This window comes from Dicentrarchus labrax, unplaced genomic scaffold (genome assembly GCF_905237075.1).
Source record: "Dicentrarchus labrax unplaced genomic scaffold, dlabrax2021, whole genome shotgun sequence".
Taxonomy (NCBI): Eukaryota; Metazoa; Chordata; class Actinopteri; family Moronidae; genus Dicentrarchus; species Dicentrarchus labrax.
In genome coordinates this window covers 20535548-20561139 of record NW_026136710.1, presented here as the reverse complement: position 1 = coordinate 20561139, position 25592 = coordinate 20535548, and the positions used below count along the sequence as shown (strand labels likewise).

General features: G+C 40.4%; 1 protein-coding gene across 4 annotated transcripts; it reads left to right on the top strand.

Annotated features, from left to right (window-relative positions):
* The first annotated feature begins 12989 nt into the window (after positions 1–12989).
* On the top strand, positions 12990–20769 carry spp1 (secreted phosphoprotein 1). Of its 4 annotated transcripts, none has more exons than XM_051413095.1 (8): positions 12990–13144; positions 17100–17171; positions 17351–17395; positions 17489–17563; positions 18153–18215; positions 18333–18464; positions 18668–19006; positions 19504–20769. In XM_051413095.1, exons 2-8 carry the CDS (start codon positions 17118–17120, stop codon positions 19918–19920), a joined length of 1125 nt encoding a protein of 374 aa, XP_051269055.1. In that variant the 5' UTR covers positions 12990–13144; positions 17100–17117; the 3' UTR covers positions 19921–20769. The 4 variants fall into 4 exon arrangements, with proteins under 4 accessions (XP_051269055.1, XP_051269053.1, XP_051269052.1 ...); XM_051413093.1 differs by having other exon boundaries at positions 18668–19012; XM_051413092.1 differs by having other exon boundaries at positions 18330–18464; positions 18668–19012.
* Positions 20770–25592: the final 4823 nt, after the last annotated feature.

Sequence of the window (25592 nt, the reverse complement as noted above, 5' to 3'; positions counted from 1 at the left end):
TGTTATTGCCAATAAGATGAGTTTTGGCAGCCAGGCATACGACTGCAAGTGACATTGATTGGTAGCCAAGGTAACCAGGCAACCAATGTCAGTGCCCGTTTTGGATGGATTTTGACATAAACCAGTGCCCACTTTCTGTGGGTGCGCTAAATTTTTTGAAGGAGGTAGCTACTACAAAAACAAAACAAAAAAAATCATATATTGCTGTTGAGATCAGCTATAAGACTTGGCGAGACCAATGGAGAGTCTGAGACAAGTCAGAATGCAAATACCAATGAGAGAGTCTGGTACTACAGCACTGTGGACAGATTGTTTCTTTAGTTGCAATTTCTTTGTACTTACACAATTTTGGAGTTTATATAAATATAAAATGAATTATACCAATACAATACAAATTTATTGCAAAATTAATATTTTATTCACCATGGTTATGGCTGCATGGCTTTACTGAGATATTTTTTAGATGTAATGATTTCATTGGCATATTTCATCACAGCAACTTCTGCAGTTCAGCAGGAAAATTCTCTGAAGCCGCCTCAGGATCTTTATGCAGGTCTCTGTCCAGAAAAATATAACACAGTGTAACATCAACTACTGTACAACAATATTCTCTTGTCTACTATTATGGCTGTGACTGTCACATCCATTTGACCGCCTCTCATTATTAGTCATAGGCCACTTTGCTTTTAGAAAGATGATTTTAGAAACAAATCTAATTTCAAACCCTTCCTTCTTTAAGCCTGTCACAGTACAGCAATACTCTGGTGACACATCATTAACAGTTGTAATATTTATATTTAATTACATCATGTCCTCTAATACAACTACTCACACTGCTGAATTTGTCTGCACATTTCTTACAGCAGCACTTAAAGCTCTGCAGTGTCAGAGTAGGACAGGTTTAGGGTAAGAATACAGCTTCTTGCCCCGCCTTCAAGCTCACCTGGTTTGTAAAAGGAATGAATGACTGTTTAATGTTAATAATATAAGTAGAAATGACTTTAAGTTGAAAATGATCATTCGGGGCAACCTGGAAAAAATTTAAGATGCACTGTTTGCAAATGACCTCGTGACAACATATGTTGACACGACTTGTCACATATGTTCCTTAAAAGGTGTTGCGTGTGTGTACTGCACATAACACACACACACACACACAAACAATGAAAGCCATGTCATTCCATGGAAACTGTTGCTGTTGGTTCCAGGAAGTGAGACAAACCAGATACAGGAAGTGAACGGCCACCCAGTCATGGTGGAAACTGGGGGTGGAAGCTAAGAATACTGCAGACCTGTGTACGTGTGTGTGTGTGTGTGTGTGTGTGTGTGTGTGTGTGTGTGTGTGATTTGTGAACCTGTGGTCTGCAAGAAAAGAATCACATCAGGAAGTGATAAAAAGTCTGAAAGGACAATTTTATTTTTCTGTTTTTCAAAAACATGTTTAACTTGAAGCTGTTTGTTGGTCTCCCGCTCTTATTGGTTATTTTATATTTCATTTGGAACATGAAACCCATGCCTGCTGTAAAATCAGCAACAACATCCCAGAGGAATTGTTTCTTAGGTTGCCAGGTTTGGTCCTCGTCCTGCTCAGTTTTGGAGCCCGACTCAGAGAGGCGACTGTTTTTATTTAAGAGCTTTGCACCAGATTAACTGTATTATTCTTACTGAGCTCTGTGTTTGTGTTGCAGAGCTCCAACAGTTGGCTGTTATACGCAGCAGATAGACAACCCCAGCCACATAAAGCCTGAGCCTTGTCTGTTTCACAATGTATTTATTTCCTGCCTCAACAACTGCGGCTTATACAGACTTTGTTTATGGAAGATGCAAAATTCAGGCAGAAAAGATCCAAACTGTGGCCGGTTTCACCATCGCTTCAGCTCAGTCAGTAAAACAGAGACCAATTAGGTTTAAAGCACTTGTTGTTATGAGATTGAAAAGGGAAAACTTGATTTTGACTCTGGAAGAGTTTTTTTTATTTTATTTTATTTTATTTCCAGACATTTTGTGGACTGCCTGTTGTTCCGATGGCCCATTTTTATGAAACTCCAGTTTTTGCCCATAATACCTTAGTGTATTTGGACCTGGCAGGAAAAGACTAGACATTGCAATAATAAACACGTGGTTACCGTGAACGGTTGCAGTTCGGTTAGGTTTAGGCATCAAAATAACTTGGTTAGGTTTAGGAAAAGAAATGAAATATGTTAGTTAGGGACATAATTTAGTGATAGGGTTAGGGTATTTTCGGAACAATGGGCTGTCGGACAAATGGGGTTTTAGTCCAATGGGACATTTTTCGGACCATAACGCACAGTCGAAACAATGGCATTGCACCACTGTTTGCCTGCTTCCTTTCTTCTCTTCTTCTTTCAGTTTCTTTCTTTATTTCACTTTCTGTCAGCTTCTCTCATCGTTTGTTGTCATCTTTTCCTCTTTCTCCTTGTCTCTTTATAGCCTGTTCTTTCATCACAGAGTCACACATCATACAGACCCCATTTATACCTGACATTAACCTACAATCTGTGTCTGGCTATATTATCTGGATAATGACATCTGATCACAGGATCTTCACTCTCAAAGGAACCGCTGTACAGCTGTGAGGCTTTTTAGTGTAGTGGCCATACTTGACCCATTTGGTCCAACATATTGAAAGTCTAGAAGAGCCGTATGATTAAATAATTTGTCCAGGGAGCCAACAGGAAGTCAGCCAGCTAAGCCAGTCTCTAATGCACATGGTCTAAAGGCCCAAAACACAGAGGCATGAGGAAGCCCACAGAGACACCCAGTGTGTAACTTACATTGGAATTAATAGGCCATCTTTAATTAGTTATCCCTGATGACATCTTTGAATGCGACATCCAGTTCTTCTTTATACATCCATGATTCCGACGTGCTCTTTGAGGGGTTAGCTGCTTCTGAGTCGAAGGAGTGGGAGTTTCCACTGTTGAGAATGTGGACAAACTGTACAGACTAAATGTATACCTTTCTGAGATCATATCAACTCCAGATATGGTCTGGTCCATGCATTTTCAGACCTTGTGCATTTATAGGAGTATTTCCTGATCAAGATAAGATATCCAGATCAAATACATGTTAAAATAAAGTGGAAATGGGGTCAAACTGATTGGATACAATACAGGACGAGCTGTGCAATCGAATGCAATCCAATACAGTACTCCTGCTTTTGCAGACATAAATCAGTTACATATATGAAACGACTTAAATATCAGATGATGTGTGGTGGTGGTTAATTTTGATGTTTTACTACCTGGCCCTGCGACCTACATGCACCTGACTGTTGTTGGCAATGCATGGGGAGTTTTCTTGACGAGTTATATCCCATCAGATTATGTGATTTACTAATTTCTTTAAAAGACTTGTTAGTCAGTAGGTTAATCTCAACTCTTGGAAGTCAAGAGGGCCTATTCCCACGGGACTAGTATTACCTGGGAGCCTCTAGTAATTTCTAATGATTGCAGAGGTTGTATGTGAACTTAATCCTGTGTGAATCTGCCACAAGGTCTTTGTTTTATTGGGCCTTTTTTTTTTTTTTTTTAACTCTTTCCCAGTTGAGAATTATAGAGGCTGCAGTGAGAATTTTAAAGTTTTGACCACATTTTGGGTGAAAATTCAGGAGTCTCATCTGGCTACCCAGAATGGAGACCCATTTGCAGAAAGGGTCAAAGGGTCAAATTAAATTTCTAAAACACATAAGGGCCCCTGGTAATACTAGTCCTGTACAAATAGGGTTTAATACAAAGTAGTCTTTCCTTGCAGCTATATTATCACGTAGTAATAAGTTTCATACTTCAGTCATGTGATGATAACTGCACAAACTAAGTCCAGTAGGTGATTTAAGATGCCATCCCCATTGTTAGCAAAATGACCAACATGTATGGTAAATGGGCTGCACTTGCATATAGCGCCTTTCTAGTCTTCCAACCACTCAAAGTGCTTTACACTCCATGTCACATTCACCGATTCACACACTGATGGCAGAGGCTGCTCATCAGAAGCAGAAACTAATTCATTCATATTCCCCTTGTTCTACATCCTCTAGTAGCAGAGAAGGTGCAGGGGCAGAGGTGCTGTTTAGCTGATGTCAGTTTATTCTGCCTGACTCATTGATCCTTTATCAAACTGAGGTTTGTGCAGTCTATGGCTCTGAAATATCAGAAACTGTGCTGTGTATTGATAAATCCATGGGGCTGTCCGTGGTGCTGAAGTAGCAGACAGACTTGTATTTAGTTTTTACTGTATTGTCGGAGTCATCCCCCCTTCGTGAGTGGACTTTGAGTAATATCCTTCAATATGAAGGTATTGACATGGTGTCAACATACTGATGATTTTATTATTGTCCTGACAGCATGTGCAAATGTTAGGGCAAACCCATGGAAGGACATCCCTTCCTTATGTGATTCCAGTGCAAATGATTGGGGATAAAATCCACAGCCCTTCATCTTTCTGGTCTTTTCCTCATAGAAATACAAAAACACACACATACAATTCACCACATGCACACATACACAGTCTGGGAAAGTCCTTATCATAGAGGGTTTCACACTCTTCTCATTTATGTCTTGTTCCACTGTCTGCCAGCCAGTGTTCCACCACTTTTATAGCCTGGAGTGTGTGTGTGTGTGTGTGTGTGTGTGTGTGTGTGTGTGTGTGTATCTTTGTATGCATTGTATATGTACATGTATTTGAGTGCATGTGTGTGTGTGTGTGTGTGTGTGTGTGTGTGTGTGTGTGTGTGTGTGTGTGTGTGTGTGTGTGTGAAACTCCAAAGCAAGTTGTTCCGTCTCCACCAGCAGTCAGACCACGTCTGATCTCTCCCAGCATCCATTAACACTCTCATATATATTTTTTATGATAACAGAACTTGATGGACTAATGCTCTATTAAAGATTAATGCAGCAATTTGTATGAACACTCAAATATCCTGAGGTTGCTATAAAAAGGGATATTTCCACCCCAAGGCGACCACAGAGATCGAGGCCCCTCACATGCATTTAACAAGAGACGACAAGTAGAAAATGACCAATGACATCAGCTTCACAATGCATGTGTGTGTGCCTCCAGTGCATTTCATTTTGTACAGCTGATAATGGTACTGTACTGAAGCCTGAAAATGTGACTTTCAGTCCTAACAAGGGAAAGAAAAGAAACAATGCACATATAAATACATGATTTACACACTTCTATTATCCATCTGCTCCATGCATCATGTTCTGTTTGATTGTAGTAGTAGTAGTACGTTTTAAACATCATCTTATATGGCTTGTCCAGGCATGCTTATATACACATTCATTTATTCCATCACTCATGCTTAGATTATTGCAACAGCCTCTTCTTTTGACTTAACCAAAAATCTATTGACTGTACAGAAATCCGCTGCCAGGACCAAACTGCACTGTCCACATCTCCTCACACTAGCTTATAGGCCTGTGTATTGGCAAGAATCTGGTGACACGATACATATCACCATACATTGGTTACAATTCAATATATTGTGACACTGCAAGCAAGGTGATTTGTCACAGTCCGTGTAACACCCAACATCATAGCCCTGCTATCTAGTGGTGTGGGGTTCGAATAGAAAAATCAATATCATTCTGATATCCAGAATGCAAAAATGTAAAAAATTATACAACATGCAAAAAACTGTATGGTTTTTGCCCCAAAACTGCAAAGAATTAGCATAAAATGGGCATGTCTGCACAGGGGACACTCGTGGGTACCCATAGAACTCATTTTCATTCTGATATCCTGAGGTCAGATGTCAAGGGAGCTGAAACTCACTGTAAAGCTCCCTAAAGCTGAAGGCAGCTGCAGATTCAGTTGATAACTACAACGCTCATTATGAGTTCATGTTTCACACATCGCTTTAAGGCTCTTCATGGCCTGACTGCTATATTTCTCATATTTTAGCCCTATATGAGCCTATTGTTGGCTTGGGAATCTTGAACTGTCTTTGGTCAGAGACCAGGCTAAAGATTTAGGGGCATCTAGTGGTGTATGTACTTGCAACGCCCTCGCCTCAACCTCCCGGAACACAAAGCTCAAAGCCTGAGCCCTTACCACAGCGGCCCTGATTCGATTCCTTGGCTGCATGTCACCCCCTCTCTGTCTCTTCCCCATTTCTTCTCTCTCACAGAGGAAGAGGACCCGCTCCATCTGCAGAAAAACACCAACAATTATACACTAATGAAAACATACCTGTGACTATTATATTTCTGCCTAATAGATCCTCCTTAATGTTACACACTGGATCTTTAACACACACTCCAAGATACACACCAACAGAGAGGATGAGATACAAACACAGACATGGGTAAAAAAACCTTTTTAGTGTAAATATTAGTCCTCTTGATCTGGTTTTAGTTGCCCTTTGGTCCCTTTTCGAGGACATTTTTATTGAACTATGAAACAATGCTTTTGTGTTTTTCCAAATAAACAGTTCACACCACTCAGATGTGTTTTCGTTCCCGACGTTGGAAACTGTGGGAGGCCTTACAGGAGACTCAGTGTCCCAGACCAGTTCATCCTCCACTCATCACGTTTCATGTTTTTACTGCTAATCTTTTTTTTCACTGTTGCTGCAGCGGTTTGTCTTAGTTGGCATTTTCTTCTTCTCCAGCCTTTTTGGTGTCACTGGTTTCTTCTTTATGACTTCTTTAATAGTTTATTTTCTGATCTGTGTTCCGTATTCTTCCACATCACACACACACAATACCTGTCTCTAGTCCACAGCGGACTTACACTGAGCCACACCAAAAAGTATGATGCAACTAGTCTGGGACATTTTATTTATCTCTTCGTGTGAAATTTTGTGGCATATGATTCATTTTAATAGCTGAACTCACACATTATCCCGTATCAAGTGCTTACTGTGTGAAAATTATTAACAGGGTTTATTACAGATTTTTCATTATCTGTTTCCCAGTTTTTTTCCCCCCCAATTTGACTGTTTTCACTGCAACTCAAAAATTAAATGGAGAAAATGCAGATGGAGAAGAATAGCAGTGCAGGTATTCAGTGCAACGTTGCTGTTGCTTCATGCTACCAGTTAAGGGATAAGGCTGGCATGATTCAAATTTTATTTAATTTTATTGTCAACAAAACCAATGTAAAGAAGACCAAAAACAATGTGTTGGTTGTGCCTCACAATACTGTCTGACTTCACTGCCCTGAATGTGGTATTCTGCCCTGAGTCCATTGGTTCCTGCTGAAGATCTTTAGTAATGGCTCACAAATATAACATTTCATTTAAATAAAACCTTAGTAATTTCTGTTTTTAATGTGTTTGGGGGGCTTTTTGTCTTCATTAGATTGGACAGCTGAAGATTAACAGGAAAGGGGGAGAGAGAAGGGAGGACACACAGGGAAAGGGCCACAGGTCTGACAGTCGAACCCATGGCTGCTGCAGCAAGGACTCGGCATTGGTACATAGGGAGCCAGTTCTACCAGGTGAGCTACTGGCACTGTAGTTTTTAGCAGACGTTACCTACACAGGATTTACAGCAGCAGGGTGGTGTACATGGGACTGAGAAACTACAGTGTGTGGTTATGGTAATGAAGGAACATCAATCACCCAGCCAGTGTGATTCATGGAGCTCTATTGCACTGTTTCACAAACTTTTTTTCTGGGGACCCACATTTTAAAAATAACAAACCATGGCGACCCAATTCACAGTGAGAAGAATGAACATTTCTGACCATTTTTATTGCTATTTCTGCATCACGTCATATTTTCTTGAACGGGTATAGCAGCCATGTTGAAGAGATATACGTTTGGTAAATCACAACTTCATCATCGGTAAAACAAGACACATTTGAAGTACTTTATAAATGAAACTAAATAAAGGCAGAGGTTTTTTCTCTCAGTAAAACAAACAGAATGTGTGCTCGCGAGACTAAATAAACGCATTTACATGAACAGGCTTTTCCTTATAGTAGCGGTAATTTGGAGAGCCCATCTCTTCCTTACAGAATGTATGGTCACTGTATAAACAAGATAATTTAAGTGCATTCATCAGGAGTTAACAATCTCATCTTCCATCATCAGCAAAACAATGTACACATTTTAAATATTTTATAAATTAGATAAATTAGGTGCATTTAGCAGGAGCAGGAAACTCCTTACCCAAATAAAGTCTCCTGTGACCCATGTGTGGGTCACGACCCAGTCTCTGGCCTGAAATATCAGGTTTCATACACAAACAAAACACTCCAGGATGTGTTCATATATGAAATGTAAAATAACTGTCGAGGCAGAGGTGATAAGTTAGTCTGTTATTTTGAAATAAGGACACACTTGATTTGGTGCACAACTTGTATCATTTCCCATTAATACAAAAATACTTTATTGAATATATACATGATGCTATGCTGTTGCACCATCTATTTTAGTACATAGTGCATAATATCAGTATGCACACAGTGTATCTCACCTGTAACAAGTAACATAAAACATAAATACAGTCAGAAACCTTAACACAAGACAAGAAATGATCTCACATAAACATTCTGTCAGTGGGTGAAAACAGAGGTAGAAAGCTTTACACAGCGTGTCCCAACACATTCATCCCAGACGTGTCTCATGCTGCTTTATTCGTCCTTTAATTCAACAAACGGCAGATCATCCAGGTTTCCTCTCTCTCCCACACACACTGGCATAAACACACAGCGTCCGTTAGTAAATTACACCACATCTTTAGTTATTACAGTGTTCAGGGCTCAAGGTTTTCAAAATAAAACTAAAGTAATTACAATGAACAGTGTTCTTCATGTACATCATAAACAATATGCAAGTTTGCAGATAACATAATTTACACTATGTGACAACAAATGTACAGAAGTGTTATATGAAAAGAAATCACCCTGATGGTCATTCAGTACTGTTGTCCAAGGACAAATATACACCAACTCTTCAACAGAGGTAACTTTTTAAATAACATTTTTATTGAAAAAAGTACAAAAGAACAACAGAGTCATCTTCGAAAACAAAAACATTTCAAATCTATTATGATCAATTATCAAATAGTCCTCCGGGGTCATTAAAGAGCGAGCGGGACACCCCTGCTGTGCAACATACCTCAGTGCGTCTGCGGAAGAAGAAGCTTTGATTTGAGTGGCTGTGTAATTGTACGTTAGTGACTGTGAGGCCTCAGAACTCATCAAGCTGTCGGAGTTCAACGTGTCTGTACGTTCAGAGTGATGACACATCAGACAGTCGATGTGTGTGTATTAACCGAGCGACTTTCAGTGCTGACAGATAAACTGAGTATGTCTTCTTTGTGTTTGTGTGTTTTCAGAAATCAGTGCCAAATGGATTAAATGACTATTTATGTATGACTTTAATTTCTGTATGTTTATGTGTTTATATTCTGAGCCCTGTATGTGTCCTACGAATTATCTTAATTTGCGTCTGTTCTGAATTACCGATTCAGGTTAATTAGAAATGTTGCCAAAGCAGGATGTACTGTGATGTTAACTGTATATCCACATTATCCCATTTCCCAGCAGAAGGGGAGTGCTTTGCTGTGATATGTTGTCCTTTAATGTCCAGTGGGAACATGGTTCTTGTTGTGTTGGTGGATTTCTGCTGCTTGCACCTACATTTTAATTACATTTTTCAAAATGTGTATTAATACAAAGTGCACAGTGGAGATTAAGTTCTTTTTTCGTTTAGTTACAATACACCAGTCAGGATTCTCATACAGACTTTATTAAAGCTGGATTAAAGGACCAGTGTGTAGGATTTAGCACCAGCATGGAGGTTCAACTTGGCGGACTCTGCAGAAGAGGACCTGCTCCGTCTGTAGTGAAAAAAACGGCTTATTGTAAGGTAATGAAAACACAACCATTCCTATTTTCAGATGATTATTCACTAATGAAAACGTACCTATGAATATTATATTCCATTTCTACCAATAGATCATCCTCAATGTTACACACTGGACCTTTAATCTCTGGTTTGGTCTCAACCAACTCCTGAGGGAAATATCTGGCAAGCTAATAAATGTTCCACTATGTTCACCATCGAGTTGCTAACTGTGTCTGTCTGCTGTTTCTTGCTGAGCAGGTAGTGAGCAGTGGGTTTATCTGCGCTTTTCTATAAAAACAGCTGTCTCCTGTAGCCGAAAATGCCACTATGAGAGCGTTGAGACCAAAACAAGTGGCTGGACAGCTATGACATGCCCACAATCACAACTGAGCTGTCGTGATTGTGGGCATGTCATAAATCCACAATAAGCTGACTGTGGAGCTGACGACATCTTTGTCAGTATGAAGGTTGTATAACCTGTTTTGTTCAGTCCTATCGAGACAGATGTGTCCTAACATTGAGAGGTTTATAGAAGGCTATGTGAAATGAAAAGAACTAAGACTGTTGACATGGTTTTACTTAGTGTTTGCTATAGTATTACCAGCGATAGTGAGTCATACAAGCCCATCTTGCTCTTCCCTCAGTATTTTCCCAAAATATGAGAGGAAAAGTTATGTGTGCATATAAAGAAACATTTGATATCTTAGTAATAAAGCATTATGTTTCTGTGATGTGTGAGGAATCAAGTTAGTGTATTTCTGTTTGTGTAGCTGTTGCTCATCTAGATCATAAATCTGAAAATGTACAGGTATGTGTGCGTATATGCCAGCCAGTATGTCAGTGTGTCAGACATAAACACACACAGACTCAGACACTTTTACGAGCCAATCAAGTTTAATGATTCTGCAGTCTCAACAAGGCTGCGGGTCTAAAATGTAAATTACACGAGAATTCAGAGAATGCACGTCTGTCTGGATCCAACCCACCCTACTCCCTCCTCATTTTTTCGTAAAGATCCACCACCGTCTTATTTTCTAAAACAAAATATTGTTATGTTATCTAAACAGAATGTGTGAACGGTGATCTTGGTGGAGAACACTTAGATTGAGTTCACAGAACCAGCTTGATTGCTAAAAACTGAGTGCTCAGTTTTATGCCTGTGCATGGGCAATAACCTGGTGATATGATACGTATCACGATACAGGCGTTACAATTCAGTGTATTGTGATATATTACGACACTATAAGCAAGGCAATATATTGCGATTTACTTAAAAAATTTACTTACTTACTAATTAAAACGTAACTTTTAGGGGGACATTTTTTTATGAAACCAGATCTGCATTTGTCACTGTAACATACAACATCATAGCATCATTTTTGAGAATTTATACAATTTCACAAAATGAAATGTAGCAATATGATATTTTTTTTATATTTTCTCAGTTTAGGGGACATTTTGAAGTAAGTAGCCTATGTAATGTAATACCGCATTTAATTGTCACACCAGCTAATTAAAAGCATGAACTGATAACTGGTGCCAGAAAAATGGTGGAACTACGATGATGTCTTAACAAACTAAAAACAACAACAATCACACAGGACTTGCACAGTATCTGATCGATACACTGCTCTGTTTGGCTGATTGTCACTATAATATGTGAAGGATACAAGAGAGGACATGTGCTATATAGGAATCTATTTCTCTGACACCGAGTATTGATCCATACTTCACACAGTGGGTATAAATGAAGAATTACATTGCCTTACACTATCGACCCCCCACACCTTTTATTCTGAAGGTCATATTGGAAGTCTAATGTATGGTCACATTAATCTTCCATTCAACAACATTGCCCTGCATGCATTTGTGCTCGTGCTCTTTCTCCCAGCAGCCTTTTCCGTGCTGGACCATCGGCTGTGCCAGGGCCTCTCCCTCTCCCCACATTGCAGAAATGGACACAGAAGCAAGTCCGTTTAAGGCTTTGAAAGTGAGCAATCAATTTGAAATTGAACAGGGAGGCAAGCACAGGGGTGATGTGATCATTCCTCTTCATCCTGCTAATGAGTTCAGCAGCAGCGTCCCGTACCAGCTGGAGATGGTGGAGAGAAGATACCTGAGGAAACTGCAATGCAATAATCAATATATCGTATATGTTTACAATTAATCTGTAATTTTGTCACCCTGATTGTCCATACTGTCACAATGTCTATCTATCGCATATATGTCCGTCCTGGGGGAGAGATCCCTCCTCTGTTGCTCGTCCTGAGGTTTTGTCAATTTTTCCTGATCCAGAGGGAGGGTGTAAGGATAGAGGGTGTCATATACAGTAAGACAAAGATGCCAACTGTCACTCTGAGTCTTTTAGAAGAAAAAAAAAGGAAAGGAGGTTATTTTGAATGTAATATTTCATGTACGCAGAGAAAATTTGTACCCTAAAATAGAAATTAAAGGTACAAGTACTTCTGTATATATTAAATGTACTTCGTAGAAAGTATTTTATTTGTTTCAATCACTGAACTCAACCTGTACAAATATATTTACCAGGAGCACAACTTGACTGAGCTCATATATATATATTTTAATACACACACACAAACACACACAGCAATTTACTAAAAGTTACTTGCTTATTTGGAAACATAACATAGACATACACACACACAGCCTCTCCCCTTGTTCGACAGTTTAAGACCCATCAGTCTGGTGTCGCAGACAAATTCTCAATTATCCAGAGAGACCTCAGTCAGATGAGTTTCTTCTGTCTGTGAGGAAGCTGAATCACTGTCATACCACCCGCCACTATATGCTGCTGTTTTTTCCCAGAGCCTGTCACTACATGTCCTTAAATTAGCTTCATACACACAACGAGTGTGTGTGTGTGTGTGTGTGTGTGTGTGTGTGTGTGAGAAGGAGAGAGGCAAAAAAGTACATTCACATGCTTCTGTCGGGGCTGTAAATGTCTTTATCCATGTATTTGTCTTTGCATTGTGTGTGTGTGTGTGTGTGTGTGTGTGTGTGTGTGCGTTTGCCCTCACACCACCACAGCACCAACCACAGGAAGAGTGGGAGAGAGAGGAGAGGTGGACCACGGAGCGGTTAACCTCATGACATCACAAGCTCCATGCCGATTGGCTGTTCCCAGAGGCTGGAGGGTTTATAAGCCAACCAGGAGGCTCGGTTTCTGCAGCAGCATCACTGAGCAGCGAACAACATCCAGGGAAACCCAGGAGATAAACTAAAGGCAAACCACGTCTGTCTGCTTCTGCTCCACAACCTGCAGCTCAACTCCTGAAGCTTCCTCCGACTGCAAACAAGGTCAGAATGAATACACGACACTGAGCATTATGGTTACAGTTTAGCGTGTTTGGTTGGAGTTTTCCTGCAGCACTGTTGCTCTGATGAGAGGTGGGAGGGCAGGTTAATATTTGTATAAACTGCTGGAAATCTGCTTTATTTAGCTTGAAGAATACAATCCAGCATTTAGAAACTTGCAGTGTGAAAAGTTCTTTCACTATATGGCCAAAAGTATGTGGACAGGTCTGTCTTCATATTTCCGTTACACTACTTTTGGTCTGTGGCTGTTTTCGTGGATATGGGCAGATCTAAATGCTACAGCATGCAGTGATGTTTGAGGCATTTTGAGGAAGGGCCTTCAACCCAATGCACAAAGCCAGTTCCAAGTTTGTAGTGGAAGATTTTCAGTGGTCTGCACAGAGCCCTGACTTCATCTCCATCTTCAACACTTTTGGGATGTGAACTGCGAGACAGACTTTGTCACCCAATATCAGTGTTGGACCTCACTAAAGCTCTTAAGGCTAAATGGGAGCAAATCTCTGCAGCCAGATTCCAAACTCTGGTGAGAAACCCGGAAACCAGGACAGTGGAGGCTGATACAGCAACAGATTAATGCCAATGGCCTTGGAAACATGTTGGGTGTCCACATACTTTTGGCCATGTACTATATATTGTAGTGTGTATTATTTATGTATCATTAACATATCCAGAGCGACACTGCAAAAAAAATTCTTATAAAAAAATATTTCATTTAATTTAATGTTGTACTATACTGTAGTCCAAAATACTATTTTTTTTAAAGAGCAAATGCCATTTGTTTTGATCCTAGCACTGCAATCTGCCTCATAACATGTAGTTTCCAAATACTGACAATTCTTATAAAATATTGATCAAAATGTGAATTTGAAACATTTTGTTTCACTTTCAGTAAAAACTAAATGATTTATAACTCAGTAGTAGACAGCAATGGCCTAAAGGTAATTTTGCAGTGTACTTGGTTTAAAGGGTAATTTGTGCAAGTTTTCTAACAAACTCCAGCTTCATTTTAACTGATTTTCAATCACATTTATACAACATTATCAGAGATTTACAGTCGGCGTTGAGCAAACTGACATTAAACCCGTAGGAGGGTTTAACTATCCGCCATGAAGCTCTGCAGTTTATTGCAGTTAATTACGAGTTCTTTTTTAAGACTTTATGGCAGTGGAAGTCCGCCTGTGATTGGTCAGAGGTGAAGCCGGGGCGGCAGTGTTTGATTGGCTAATTAGTATCACGATGACACCAGAGCAGGAAGGGGAAGCTGTGGGCGGCAGGAAACAAGCCTCTGGATTATGTGTCACATGACCAGGACCAGCCCCGACTAACCGCACTGAGTAAACATACTGATAACACACACTTACTGAGTACACAGTGCTTTTTAACTGAACATCTGATCAGAGTAAAGGTTCTTCAGGTTCAAACTGAGACTTAAGTTTAAACCTGGTAGTGAGGCATGGTCCTGTTATAGCCCTCGGTCCAAAATAGCCAACAGCTCAACAAAAGACTGCTGAAGCTATATGACATGTTAGTTAGTGAACTTTGGAAGGGCTGTTCAGATTTTGTTACTTTTGGACAGAGCCAAAGATTACTGTTTCCCCCTGCTTCCAGTCTTTATGATAGGCTAAGATAATTTCCTGCTAGCTTTAGCGTCATAGTTAGCGTACAGATATAAAACCGCTATCAATCTTCTCATCTAACTCTCAACTAACCCAATTCTACCCTAAACTCTAAAACCAAGACTGAACCCTCAAACAAACCTTGGAGGAAGACAAAATGTCCCTACTCTCAAGTCCTTATAAAGAACAAGAACAAGAACACACATTCAATTCTTACCACTGTACTGAACATAAAACATTCCTAGCCCCTAATCCTAGAACTACCTTAAACCTAATTCTAGCCTTAGGTCTAAAACTTACTTAAAACAGCACTTAAAAGACTTGAGGACTTCAGACCCAGTTGCAAATATGTGGACGAGGTCGAAAACCCGTACTGGTCCTCACAAAGATAGACGTACAGAAATACACACAGGCTTACAGTCCTATGGGCGTCTGTCATGTTTCTGCTGCACTGTGGCTTTCCACTTATAACCTGGTGAATTACACAGTATAGGAAGAGTCCGTCATTAAAGACAGAAGCAGACTCTCAGACTGCTCCTCCCACACATACATGAAAAGAAGATTATAGTAAGAGAGAAATGTTTTTAAAGATGCTGTTAACAAGGTTTAATCTTAGTCGTCCTAATCTAGTTTAATCTGCAGTTAAAATAAGGATGCATGATACTGACATTTTGCTGACATACCACTTAAAAAATACTCTGAACATCAGTAAAAGTTACTGTTTCCCATGAAAAGACCAAAACCGACAATGAACAGATCCCACTAACAACTACTGTGTGTGTAGCCAAAGCCTGATATATCTCATTCCTCTGTGCCATAGAGCTCCATTGTTGTCAGGAACTATTAAAAACACATCAATGAGCCAGACTGTTGCACTGGGTGACATGTGCTTTCATCATCATAAACACACACACACACTGTAGTTTCTTGATGCCATATACACTGTCCTGCTGCTGTAAATCCTCACTAGAGAAGGAAATGTGTATTACTCCTCTGCTGAAAATAGTCCCTAATAAATATACTATTTCCTCCTGTTTGAACATGGTTTGTTAAAAACTACAATGTCCAGCTGTTTTAGGAGATTAAATAGTCTTTTTTTAAAAAAATGAAACTATATATTTGTGAGCTGTTTTTAAAGATTTAGGCCTACATTTTCAGTAGGAACCAATGGACTGAGAGCCATAGACAGTCTCAGACAGCCTTTTAATGGGATCTGTTGACAATATGAAACATATAGAAGAACACCAGCAAGTGCTATTTTCTTTATCCTAATTTAGCATTTTGCCTTATTCTGGGATATTTAAACATACTGACTCTCATTTGTAGAAAAATGTAAAAGCAAGGTATTGATTTCATGTAGATGTCTTGGTTCCAGAGTATCTGCTTACAGGACATTTTTTTACATATCTTCTTAAATTAACCTTTAAAGGAACTTGTATAGCATGATATGCCCATGTATCAAAATCAAAATGTGCAAAAAGAAATAATTTGAGTCTGATATTTGAAATCTCTTGTAAAAACACACCTTGTTGACCAATTGTTTGGTGCTTGATATAGGTTTATCTCTTAAGTTCGCAGAAATAGTGGAATATACGAAAAAAATAGTATATAAATGTACAATAAATGTCTAAAATGACATTTTCTAATAACAACACCCTCTTCTCCTAGTGTGCTGTGTGAATATAATACAGACTTGGAAGCTGAGAGACTACAGATGCAGGCTAAGCCATATTTCTACGCTGTATTATTGCAGCGATAATAGACAATGTAAAGGGGGTAAATGTCCCTTAAATATTTTAAGCCAAACACTCACAGGCTAAATTAATCCCTTTTGAAATAATACCTGTTATTGTCTCACACCTTTCGGCCCAGGATCAGCCAGAAACCTCCTGTCTCATAGTTAAACAAACCACAAACCAAAATGATGTGATTTTCTCGCTCTGATGACAGAGAAAATGTTTTACTGTACCGAAACAGAGTTGTCAGGGACACATAACCACTCGTTCAGGTCTCTAATTAAGGACTTCCTGTGACATACCAAGGCCTCAGGAAGTGCCACTGCTAGTTAACAGTCATGTGACCATGCAGCCTCCATTTTTAGGAAGGAATCTGGGCGAGGGGATTTACAGACAAGGCTTGCAGCTCAATTTCAGTTTGACATGTCATTGTGTTTCCCGTGAAGTTATTGCCTCCGGGCGAGTATTTTGGTGTCGTACGAGGTGTTTGTATCATGATTATGTTTTATTGTTTTATTGTGTTATAAGATGATGTTTTATTGTGCGACTTCAACCTGCGTGTTTTCTGGTTTTCTCCCAATCCAGACACCAAACCGTGACACAATGAAAGTGGCCGTTGTTTTCGTTCTGCTCTTCGCCACAGTTCTCTGCCGGCCGGTGAGTCTTTTTCCCTGTTGAGTCAGAACTTCTAAATAGCTTTTGCTGAGCACAGAGCAGCAGCTTTGTCCTTGGATCACATTTCATTTTTTACATCAGTTTCAAACAATTTCGACATCAGTTTCGGTGGATTTTCTTACATTCGATTCACTTTGTGTATGTCTTTGCTTGCTTTTTAGGCGAGAAAACTTTCAGACAGCAGTTCAGAGAGCTCTGAGGAAGTGGTGAGTATCAGGAGAGAGAGAGATAGACAGAGAGAAAGAAAGAAAGAGAGATAGAGAGACCTCTAAACTGACTGATGTTGGTCTTGTCCACAGGCGAGACGACCAGCAGCTCCAGCCCTCAAGAAACAGACGGCAGTGGTTCCTCAGGCCCGTGCAGCACCTGTAGAGGTAAACTATTCCTTCACTTCATCCACTTATTCTTTTCTTTCATATCATCATCTTCAATACAACCTATTCTCCTCTTCTGTTCCCATGGTCCCTTTCGTTTATTGTTCTTTTATCTCTCCTCTGCTCATTTAACTTTTTTCTTGTCTTGTCTCTTGTCTTTTCTCTCATTTACTTGTTTGCCCCCCAGCGCCCCCAAAAGTTGTTTGCACCACCAATCAAATTTGCCAAATCTTTTTGGAATATGACTTTGGAATGTGCGGCAGTGGCTTCAAATCCAGCCCTGTTTTAAACACATTGACACTAAGTATAGGTATGACGTGGCCCTAGTGGTCCAAATAAAAGACATGCATTCCCTGTCTATACCACCACCATGTGGACTCCCTGATCACCTTCATTAATTAGAATCCTTTGGAGCTTAACATGTCAGGGACCAAAGAGTTGTCTTTGTAGAGAGGCTAACATCCAGTGATGCTACGAAGGAGAAAGAGCCTGCACTAATTAGTTTCCTTTGACTGGCCTTTTGTGTGAGACATGAATGAAGACAGTAAGGAGGATTAATCTAATTCATTGTGTCCCTCTGATGTTGCAGAACGTTGTGGCTGCAGCTGCTGCCGGCTCAGACGAGAGCAAGGAGAGTTCAGATGAAGACGAGGTGAGAGATAAGTCTTTAAAACAAATCATTTATAATTATTATTCTTTTGTCTTTTGTCTGCAGACTACAATCCTGCTGAAGTTTATAGCTTTAATGCTTTGATTGTTTTTGCAGCAGGCGGCGGCAGCAGAGGCTCCAGTAGAAGTCACATCTGACAGTGCAGACACAGCTTCGTCCTCAGATACAGCCTCTGTCAGCCAGGACAGTGGAGACAGCGATGACGATGATGACGATGAAGCAGAGGAGAGTGTGAGTAAATAAAGCACCCACAACACATCTGGCTACATATACAGCACCTAGTCAGATGTCATGTTGGCTGGCTAAAACACAAACAAAGCTTCAACTAAGGAAAAAAGAACCAGAACAGCTAATAATTATTACAGATCAATCAAATTAGATACAATGCAACAAATATTCTCTCTACTCACTTTCTCCCACCCTTGTGTCTCCAGGAAACCGATGAGGATGAGTCTAGCGACAGCTCAGAGTCCGGCGAGGCCTCCACCCCTGCTACTGCCACCGTCACTCCTGTGATCGTCACAGAGGGACCCGTGGCTGAAACCACCCCTGAGCCCATCCTGCCTACCATCGTCACTGACACGGATGCAGGCCGTGGTGACAGCTTGGGAGGCTACCCCAGTGACTATAAGTCCATTGTCTATGTGGAGGACAAATCCTACCACAAGGTCCCCGCTCCCTACAAGTCCTACGAGTTTGTGGGCGCTGGAAAGAAGATGGCCTACGACATGACAGACGGCAACGAGGTGGAGAAGACGCTTCAGGTGTACAAGGTACAGGTCAGTTTAATCTTCCTGAGAATGTTAGGCTGTCAGTAGAGTCCACATGAAATCCAGTTTGGCTGCTGTAGAATGTGCTACTGCAAGCAACTACCACTGTCAAACTGCACTTTATGTGACACTTCAACTGCTTTCAGTGCTTGTACTTAAGCCAAAACATCAACTTTCACTACTACCTTACACTCCAGAGAGGAGACACTTTGGGTTTTTCACTTGAATTAACAGTAACTCATGCAGGGCTTTCACTCATCTCCTTTCAGTACCTACATTTCAGTTGACTTTTATGGATCTTCAAGTAATTTCAGCACTTTTACTTTAACTGTGACAGATACTTCCATTCTACATTTTACAAAAAACTAAATATACCAAGATTTAAAAAGACCACAGATTAAAAGACAAAGAACTCCATCTATTAGTGCAGTTATTTATGTTTTGTGAACTTATAGACAAAACAAACTAACCCTTTCATCCATCCTCTGCCTCACCTCCAGGCTCTTCAGGTCCACTCTGATCTCTTGGAGGAGGACACCAGCACCCCTGAGGTGGAGAGCCAGGGTTTGGACACCTCCTCCGGCACCTCCCAGGACCAGGACCCCAGCCCCCGCCAGGCCTCCCTCCCAGAGGAGGAGGAGAGCGCTAGCACCAGCGAAAGCGAGAGCTCCAGCACCCCAGAGGAGGAGGAGGAGGAGGAGAGCGCCAGCACCGCAAGCGAGGGTGACAGCGCCAGCACCAGCCAGGAGTCAGAGGACGAGGAGAGCCAGAGCAGCGAGGAGGCCACAGCCACGGCCACACCCGGGGCCGCTGACAGCGATTCAGACGAGAGCGACAGCACTGAGAGTGACTCAGAGGAGGAGGGGGTGGGACCTGACACCGCCACTGACATGCCAGTGGTCATCACTGCCAAATAAGCCCCGCCCATCCAGGATATGGAGTGGACGTGGTGTCAGTTAGATTCACATAAAGAGCGCACACTGCATCCAGGTGCACAAAGCCCCCTCCAGAGCCACTTTCCACTGCAGGGCCAAACAGGGACAGCCAAGACTTAATTATTATTGATTTCAATGTGCTCAGCCAATATTTCTGTGATTATTTGTGCATCTTTTGGGTTATATTTAAATAAACCAATAACTCCTCCATCCTGTGGTCTGGTTGCCCTGTTAAATCCCATGTTTGACCCCGCAGGGGAAAAGTGGTTGATGCGACTTTATAGGATGTTGAAAACTGACAACTGCTACCTGCAACCGGAGGTTGACTGACCTCATGACCTTTTAAAAGGGTCAGAACTGTAAAAGAACACAGAAACAAACACAGTTAAGTCCTGATATCTACACTAGCACAACATTGCATTTAATCATTAATTAATGACTGCAATATGCAAACCTACCTTGTTTTCATGCTTATAAAATACGAGAGAAAAGTGCAGAGTTTATTTAAATACTTGTAATCATTTTAAGCATAATAGAATTTAAACTTGACATTAAGCCAGACATTTGCTGCCTGTGTGGCTTAGCTTCGTATGCTCGCTAGTATCAAATCAGCTGGTGTAGATAAAAGGACGTAAAGAGACAGAAACTCACAATCCAGTACAGGGTTCAATCAGGTATAGATGCAGTACACACACATATACATACAACAGAGTCCTATTCATTTGCACAGTTCCTACCTACACTACATGTTGTTTGTCCCATGTTGTTTACTGTAATGTATCATATTGTACCATTTCTAAAATATTAATAAAGTTCTTTTTCATAAAAAGAGATACTGGTTGTTTACATTTGTTTTCAGACAAGAAGGGTGGTGAGAAGCTAGATACAGAAATTGCTGAACAAGCCAAGCATAGAAGAGTCATAAAACAATGATACACAGAAATGCTCAAAAAGAAATAAAGCGGACCAAAGTAGAGACTGCATGCTGTTCTCATGACCCAGCTCTTATTTTGAAGGAAAAGTTTGACATTTTGGGAAATACACCTATTCAATTTAGATGAGGAGATCAGTACCACTTTCACTATGTCCAAAGCTATTAACACCACCTCTAAAGCTCGCAATCAACACAAACAGATAGTTTATGCTAAGCTAGGCTAATCAGCTCCTAACTGCAGCTCCGTACTGCAGATTGCAACCAACTGAATAAACCTCAGGTTGCACTACCTTTACAAATGAGTAGGAAAAACTACGGTGGCCACAAAACTCGCAAAAAAACCTTAGTCCTATTCTGTCATATCAACATGGCGGCCTCCGTAGAAGAGGACCTGCTCCCTCTGAAGATAAAAACAGCTCATTCTAAGGTAACAAAAACAACAATTCCTATATTTAGGTGATTATACGCTAATGAAAACATACCTAATTATATTCCATTCCTGCCATATTCTGCAAATATCTTGCACACTAGACCTTTATCACACAAATGAGATTGATATCAATATTATCCGACATGAGGCGGACAAAAAACGCCTTAACACCTAAACATTTCACTAATACCAGGAAGAATCCTTACATCCCATAAAGATCTTATCCCTAGATGTGTTCACTACTCCAGTATTTAGGACAAGCCTTAGATACGACTTGGCAACAGGAGATCTTTCTCTCCGCTCATACAGCTGTTTGGCTCATCAAGCTTCACTAAGACTGAGCTAAGCTAGCTAGCTCTCCAGCCATGTCACTGTCCCCTAACTACTCAGTAGGTGTCCTACATCAGGAATTAATGGACACCTTGCAGCCAATCAGAATGGAGTATTCACCCAGACCGTAGTATAAGGTTAATAAGTGATTAATGAATGACTGTATTACATTCTAATACAGTGGTAACTAAAGCTTAATGTGACTATCAAATAGCCAACATTACACACACACACACACACACACACACACACAATCCCCAATGATAAAGCTAACCGTACTTCTAATAAAAGTTAAAGATAAACCAGTACTTGATCTTGAACTGTTACATAAAGTGTTAGAAGTTCTTCTTTGCACATTTCACTCCATAACATACCCATTAATAATAGGTTGGCAGGCAAGTCACGACCTGTTGTAGAAATATGTGTGTGTTGATTAGGAATAGGGACAGAACGGTTTTGTTGTAAAGTACAGCACACATTCTGATCAGTGTGTTATCGTCATTTTGAGATTGGAAGTAGTATTAGGTAACAGCTGATGTTTATGTTCTTGGCACAAACTCGACCCAGACCTGCACTATGCATGTGAACACGCTGTGAGTTCAAGTCAAAGCTGGAGTGCAGACCTGACACTTTTCACAGCAATATGAGTGATTTCAAGAGAAATCTCATATGGGAACACCTTGTCTAGACTTCTCCTCTTCTGTTAATGTCTTCCCTTCTGTCAAATGCTGTATAGACACATAAACACAGAGGAGTTCTGACTGATTACAGCCTTCATGTCATCTGTGCCCCCAAAACTGCAGCAGCAAAGCCCCTCGGGTGGAAAGACGAGACAGCTAAAAATGTAAGATTGATGTTGTTCCTGTTGAAACACTGAACTGCTAATCCAGTATACATTAATGGACTGGCAGTGGTGTCTAGACAATACACATGCACAGAGCAACAATAAAAACAGGACTCTTATATTGTGTATTACATCATATCACACTTTTGTTTCAGTATGCGAACACTAACAATGTGTGCAAACTTGAATATCAAGTTATTAAACAGTTTGTAACTTCTGCAAGTGAGATGTAGGAACTTAAAGCCACCAGTGCACTCACACTGGACTTTACGGTGAAGTAGGAGACATCTTGTGTCCAGCAGGAAAAAAAGAAAAAAAAGAAAAGAAATTAACAAGATTTGCATATTCAGAGATTCTGTTATTTTTAATGAGGTAGAAGGAGTAGATGACTTTTTAAGGATTTGAACGTGGAAATTATACTTTTTATTAAGTATTGTTCCACTCTGACTATTTGTACATATGTCTTAATATATGTCTGAAAGGGATCTTTAAATGTGAGTTTGTTAAACATTGTAGCTTGGACTCTGATGTCTTTTTTTGTCTGTGAACGTCATAGTAAGTGAATTATGTTTCATTTGTGCACAGGCCATAGCTTGATTTATTATTCCTCATGAGAAAATAAAGACAGGCACCGTAAAAGATATCATTACTTGAGTGCACAAACAAAGGCAATGCTTATGAACATACAGACAGCAAAGGTAGTTCTTCTGTGTGTGTTTTATCACAGGAACTGTGTGTAGTCATCAGTGTCATTCAATTGACTAAAAACTGGTTTAATAACTCCATTTGTCACAAAACCTGTACTGTTTATCTAATTGCTGTGGCCATCTCTTCACATAATTTCTCATCATTTAATTTTGTGTCTCCTAATAATGAAATTTTATCTCATAAATATGACATAATATGAACTTTTCTATTATCAAGGCTAGGTTTTCATCTTATTTTTGAATTTTACCAGAGAATGTCTAATAAGTAGACCGTAGATGGGCTCTGATTTTACTGTTGGAAATGGGCTTCCATACTTACCCATAATTATTACCTTTTATCTCACAATTCAGACAGCGTCCCACAGTCGGATATGATACAGACAGTGTCCCACAGTCGGATACAGACAGTGTCCCGGATACAGACAGTGTCCCACAGTCGGATACGATACAGACAGTGTCCCACAGTCGGATACAGACAGTGTTACTGTGAAACTGGACACCCGGGCGACTTTGTGAGAGTAAATGTGAGCTGGAGTCAGTCACTCTCACAGTGAACTAATCTTAAATGTCCTGCTGTGTGTGTGCATTTAACTATTTTCTGTGTGGTTGTTATGGAAGTTATAATGTACATTAAATGTGTTCAATGCATTTTTTGTCAGGACACAGCCAGCAGGGCTTTTTAATACATGTTTCCTCAGTCACCTGTTGGCTGTGTGACTGTATGTTTGTGGCTGTGCAGGGGGTCTGGTATTTGCTTATGAGATGTTGTTTTGTTGTGATATGGATCAGTTTAAATAATGATATTCTTGGCCTTCCATTGGCTTTTCATACATGCATTATTATTATTATTATTTCTTTAGTGTACTTTGCGTCTTATTTGTCATGTGAAATTCCCAGAATGTTTCAGAATAAACTGGGCGATGTTCTTGCTCCATTGTCATTGTCAACAATGTGTAGGGCAGAATGTGTAGTAAAATATAATGTCTCATTGCTCCGAGGGTTGTGCTAAAAGACAAGTGTTAAAACAAAGAATGAGAAAAAAGATTTAAGCATTTACAAATTGAGCATAGCATTAGTTCAGGCAGGGCACGAAGTCAGGCTTAGCTTTCAGTTACAGCTATATCATATGATCACAGCTAGTCATAAACATACATCAGCTGATTCCTCTAAACTTCCCATTGGATACTATACACAGTCAGCTGACAGCTCACCTGATTTCCTCAAGCATCCAATTGGCAAACATCATGCATGGCGCCTTATTTAAGCTGCTTTAGCCTGCCTGCCTATCTCTGCTGCTCCCTCTACAAGCCTTTTGCACCCACCTCCACCCCAGCTCCTCCTTTTTATGTTGTTTCTAATTAATCAATGTAATTTTCTGATTGCCATTGATGCTGTTCTGTTCTGTACCCTGGGGGGTCTCTGCTGCCGCTCTCCTTGTCTTAAACTTTTCCATGTTGGCACATGGAAGGGCAGGGAAGTGTGCTCTCCCTGCCTTAAGGTTTTCCACGTAGGCACGCGGAAGGACAAGGAGGTCCCAGAACAGAGCCATACCGCCAAATGTAATTCTGCTTGGAATATAAGATATTTTGACGAAAGTGGTCCTGACTGAACTGAGGATTTTTGGCCTGTTACAAAGTGCAGACAGTCTCTTGATGGAACAGAAAGATCTGCAGTTTGCTCTGACCTTGCTTGCTGGCTGAAGACGTGCATAGCTTTGAAGACGTGTTTCTCGACAGGTTTTTAATTATTGAATGATGTCCTGATCCTGCAGGGGCTGGCATCAATCCCTCCTGCCCTCTTCGTCACCTTGGCATCGTGCCACTCCTTCAGGGAGGGTCGCTGACAGCTCATGCAGCGCTGGAAATGTGCCTGAGCTGAGCTTTTATGTAGATGACTAAAAGAATAACAGGATAATAGGCTAATTGTGATTACTATATTTATCCATGAGTCATGGTGAGAGCTGTGTAATTCTGCAGTAGGATTCAAGACAATCAATAAATCAAGTGACTCTTGTGACAGTTCAAAGACCAAACTGTCAAGAAAATGAAAAGAAAAACAACATCTAGGATTTTAATGGACCTACCACAGTTTCTCTTGCGTAGCGCTCTCCTCAGGGAAAGCGTCTAATTTAAAGTACACTGCTTACTGAAACTGAGCTGAATGTCACTGACCCAATGTCAATAGTCAACTTTTAACAACGTTTATACCCATGTGTGAATCTGGAAGATGTCATTCCCAAACCACAGGCACTTATCTGCTGTTCCAGCCTCCACCAGAGATTTGTTCCCATTAAGCCACATGGTCATTAGTGAGGTCCAACACAGATGTTGGGTGATACAGCTTGACTCATAGTTTGTGTTCCAGTTCATCCCAAAGCTGTAGGATGGGGTTGAGGTCAGGGCTCTGTAG

Excerpts from the sequence above, each read along its gene's own strand:
- spp1 (XM_051413092.1), top strand. The coding sequence starts at position 17,118 with ATGAAAGTGGCCGTTGTTTTCGTTCTGCTCTTCGCCACAGTTCTCTGC. Across the intron at positions 17,172-17,350 it reads CCACAGTTCTCTGCCGGCCG|GCGAGAAAACTTTCAGACAG; the intron begins GTGAGTCTTTTT and ends CTTGCTTTTTAG. Across the intron at positions 18,465-18,667 it reads ACGATGAAGCAGAGGAGAGT|GAAACCGATGAGGATGAGTC; the intron begins GTGAGTAAATAA and ends TTGTGTCTCCAG.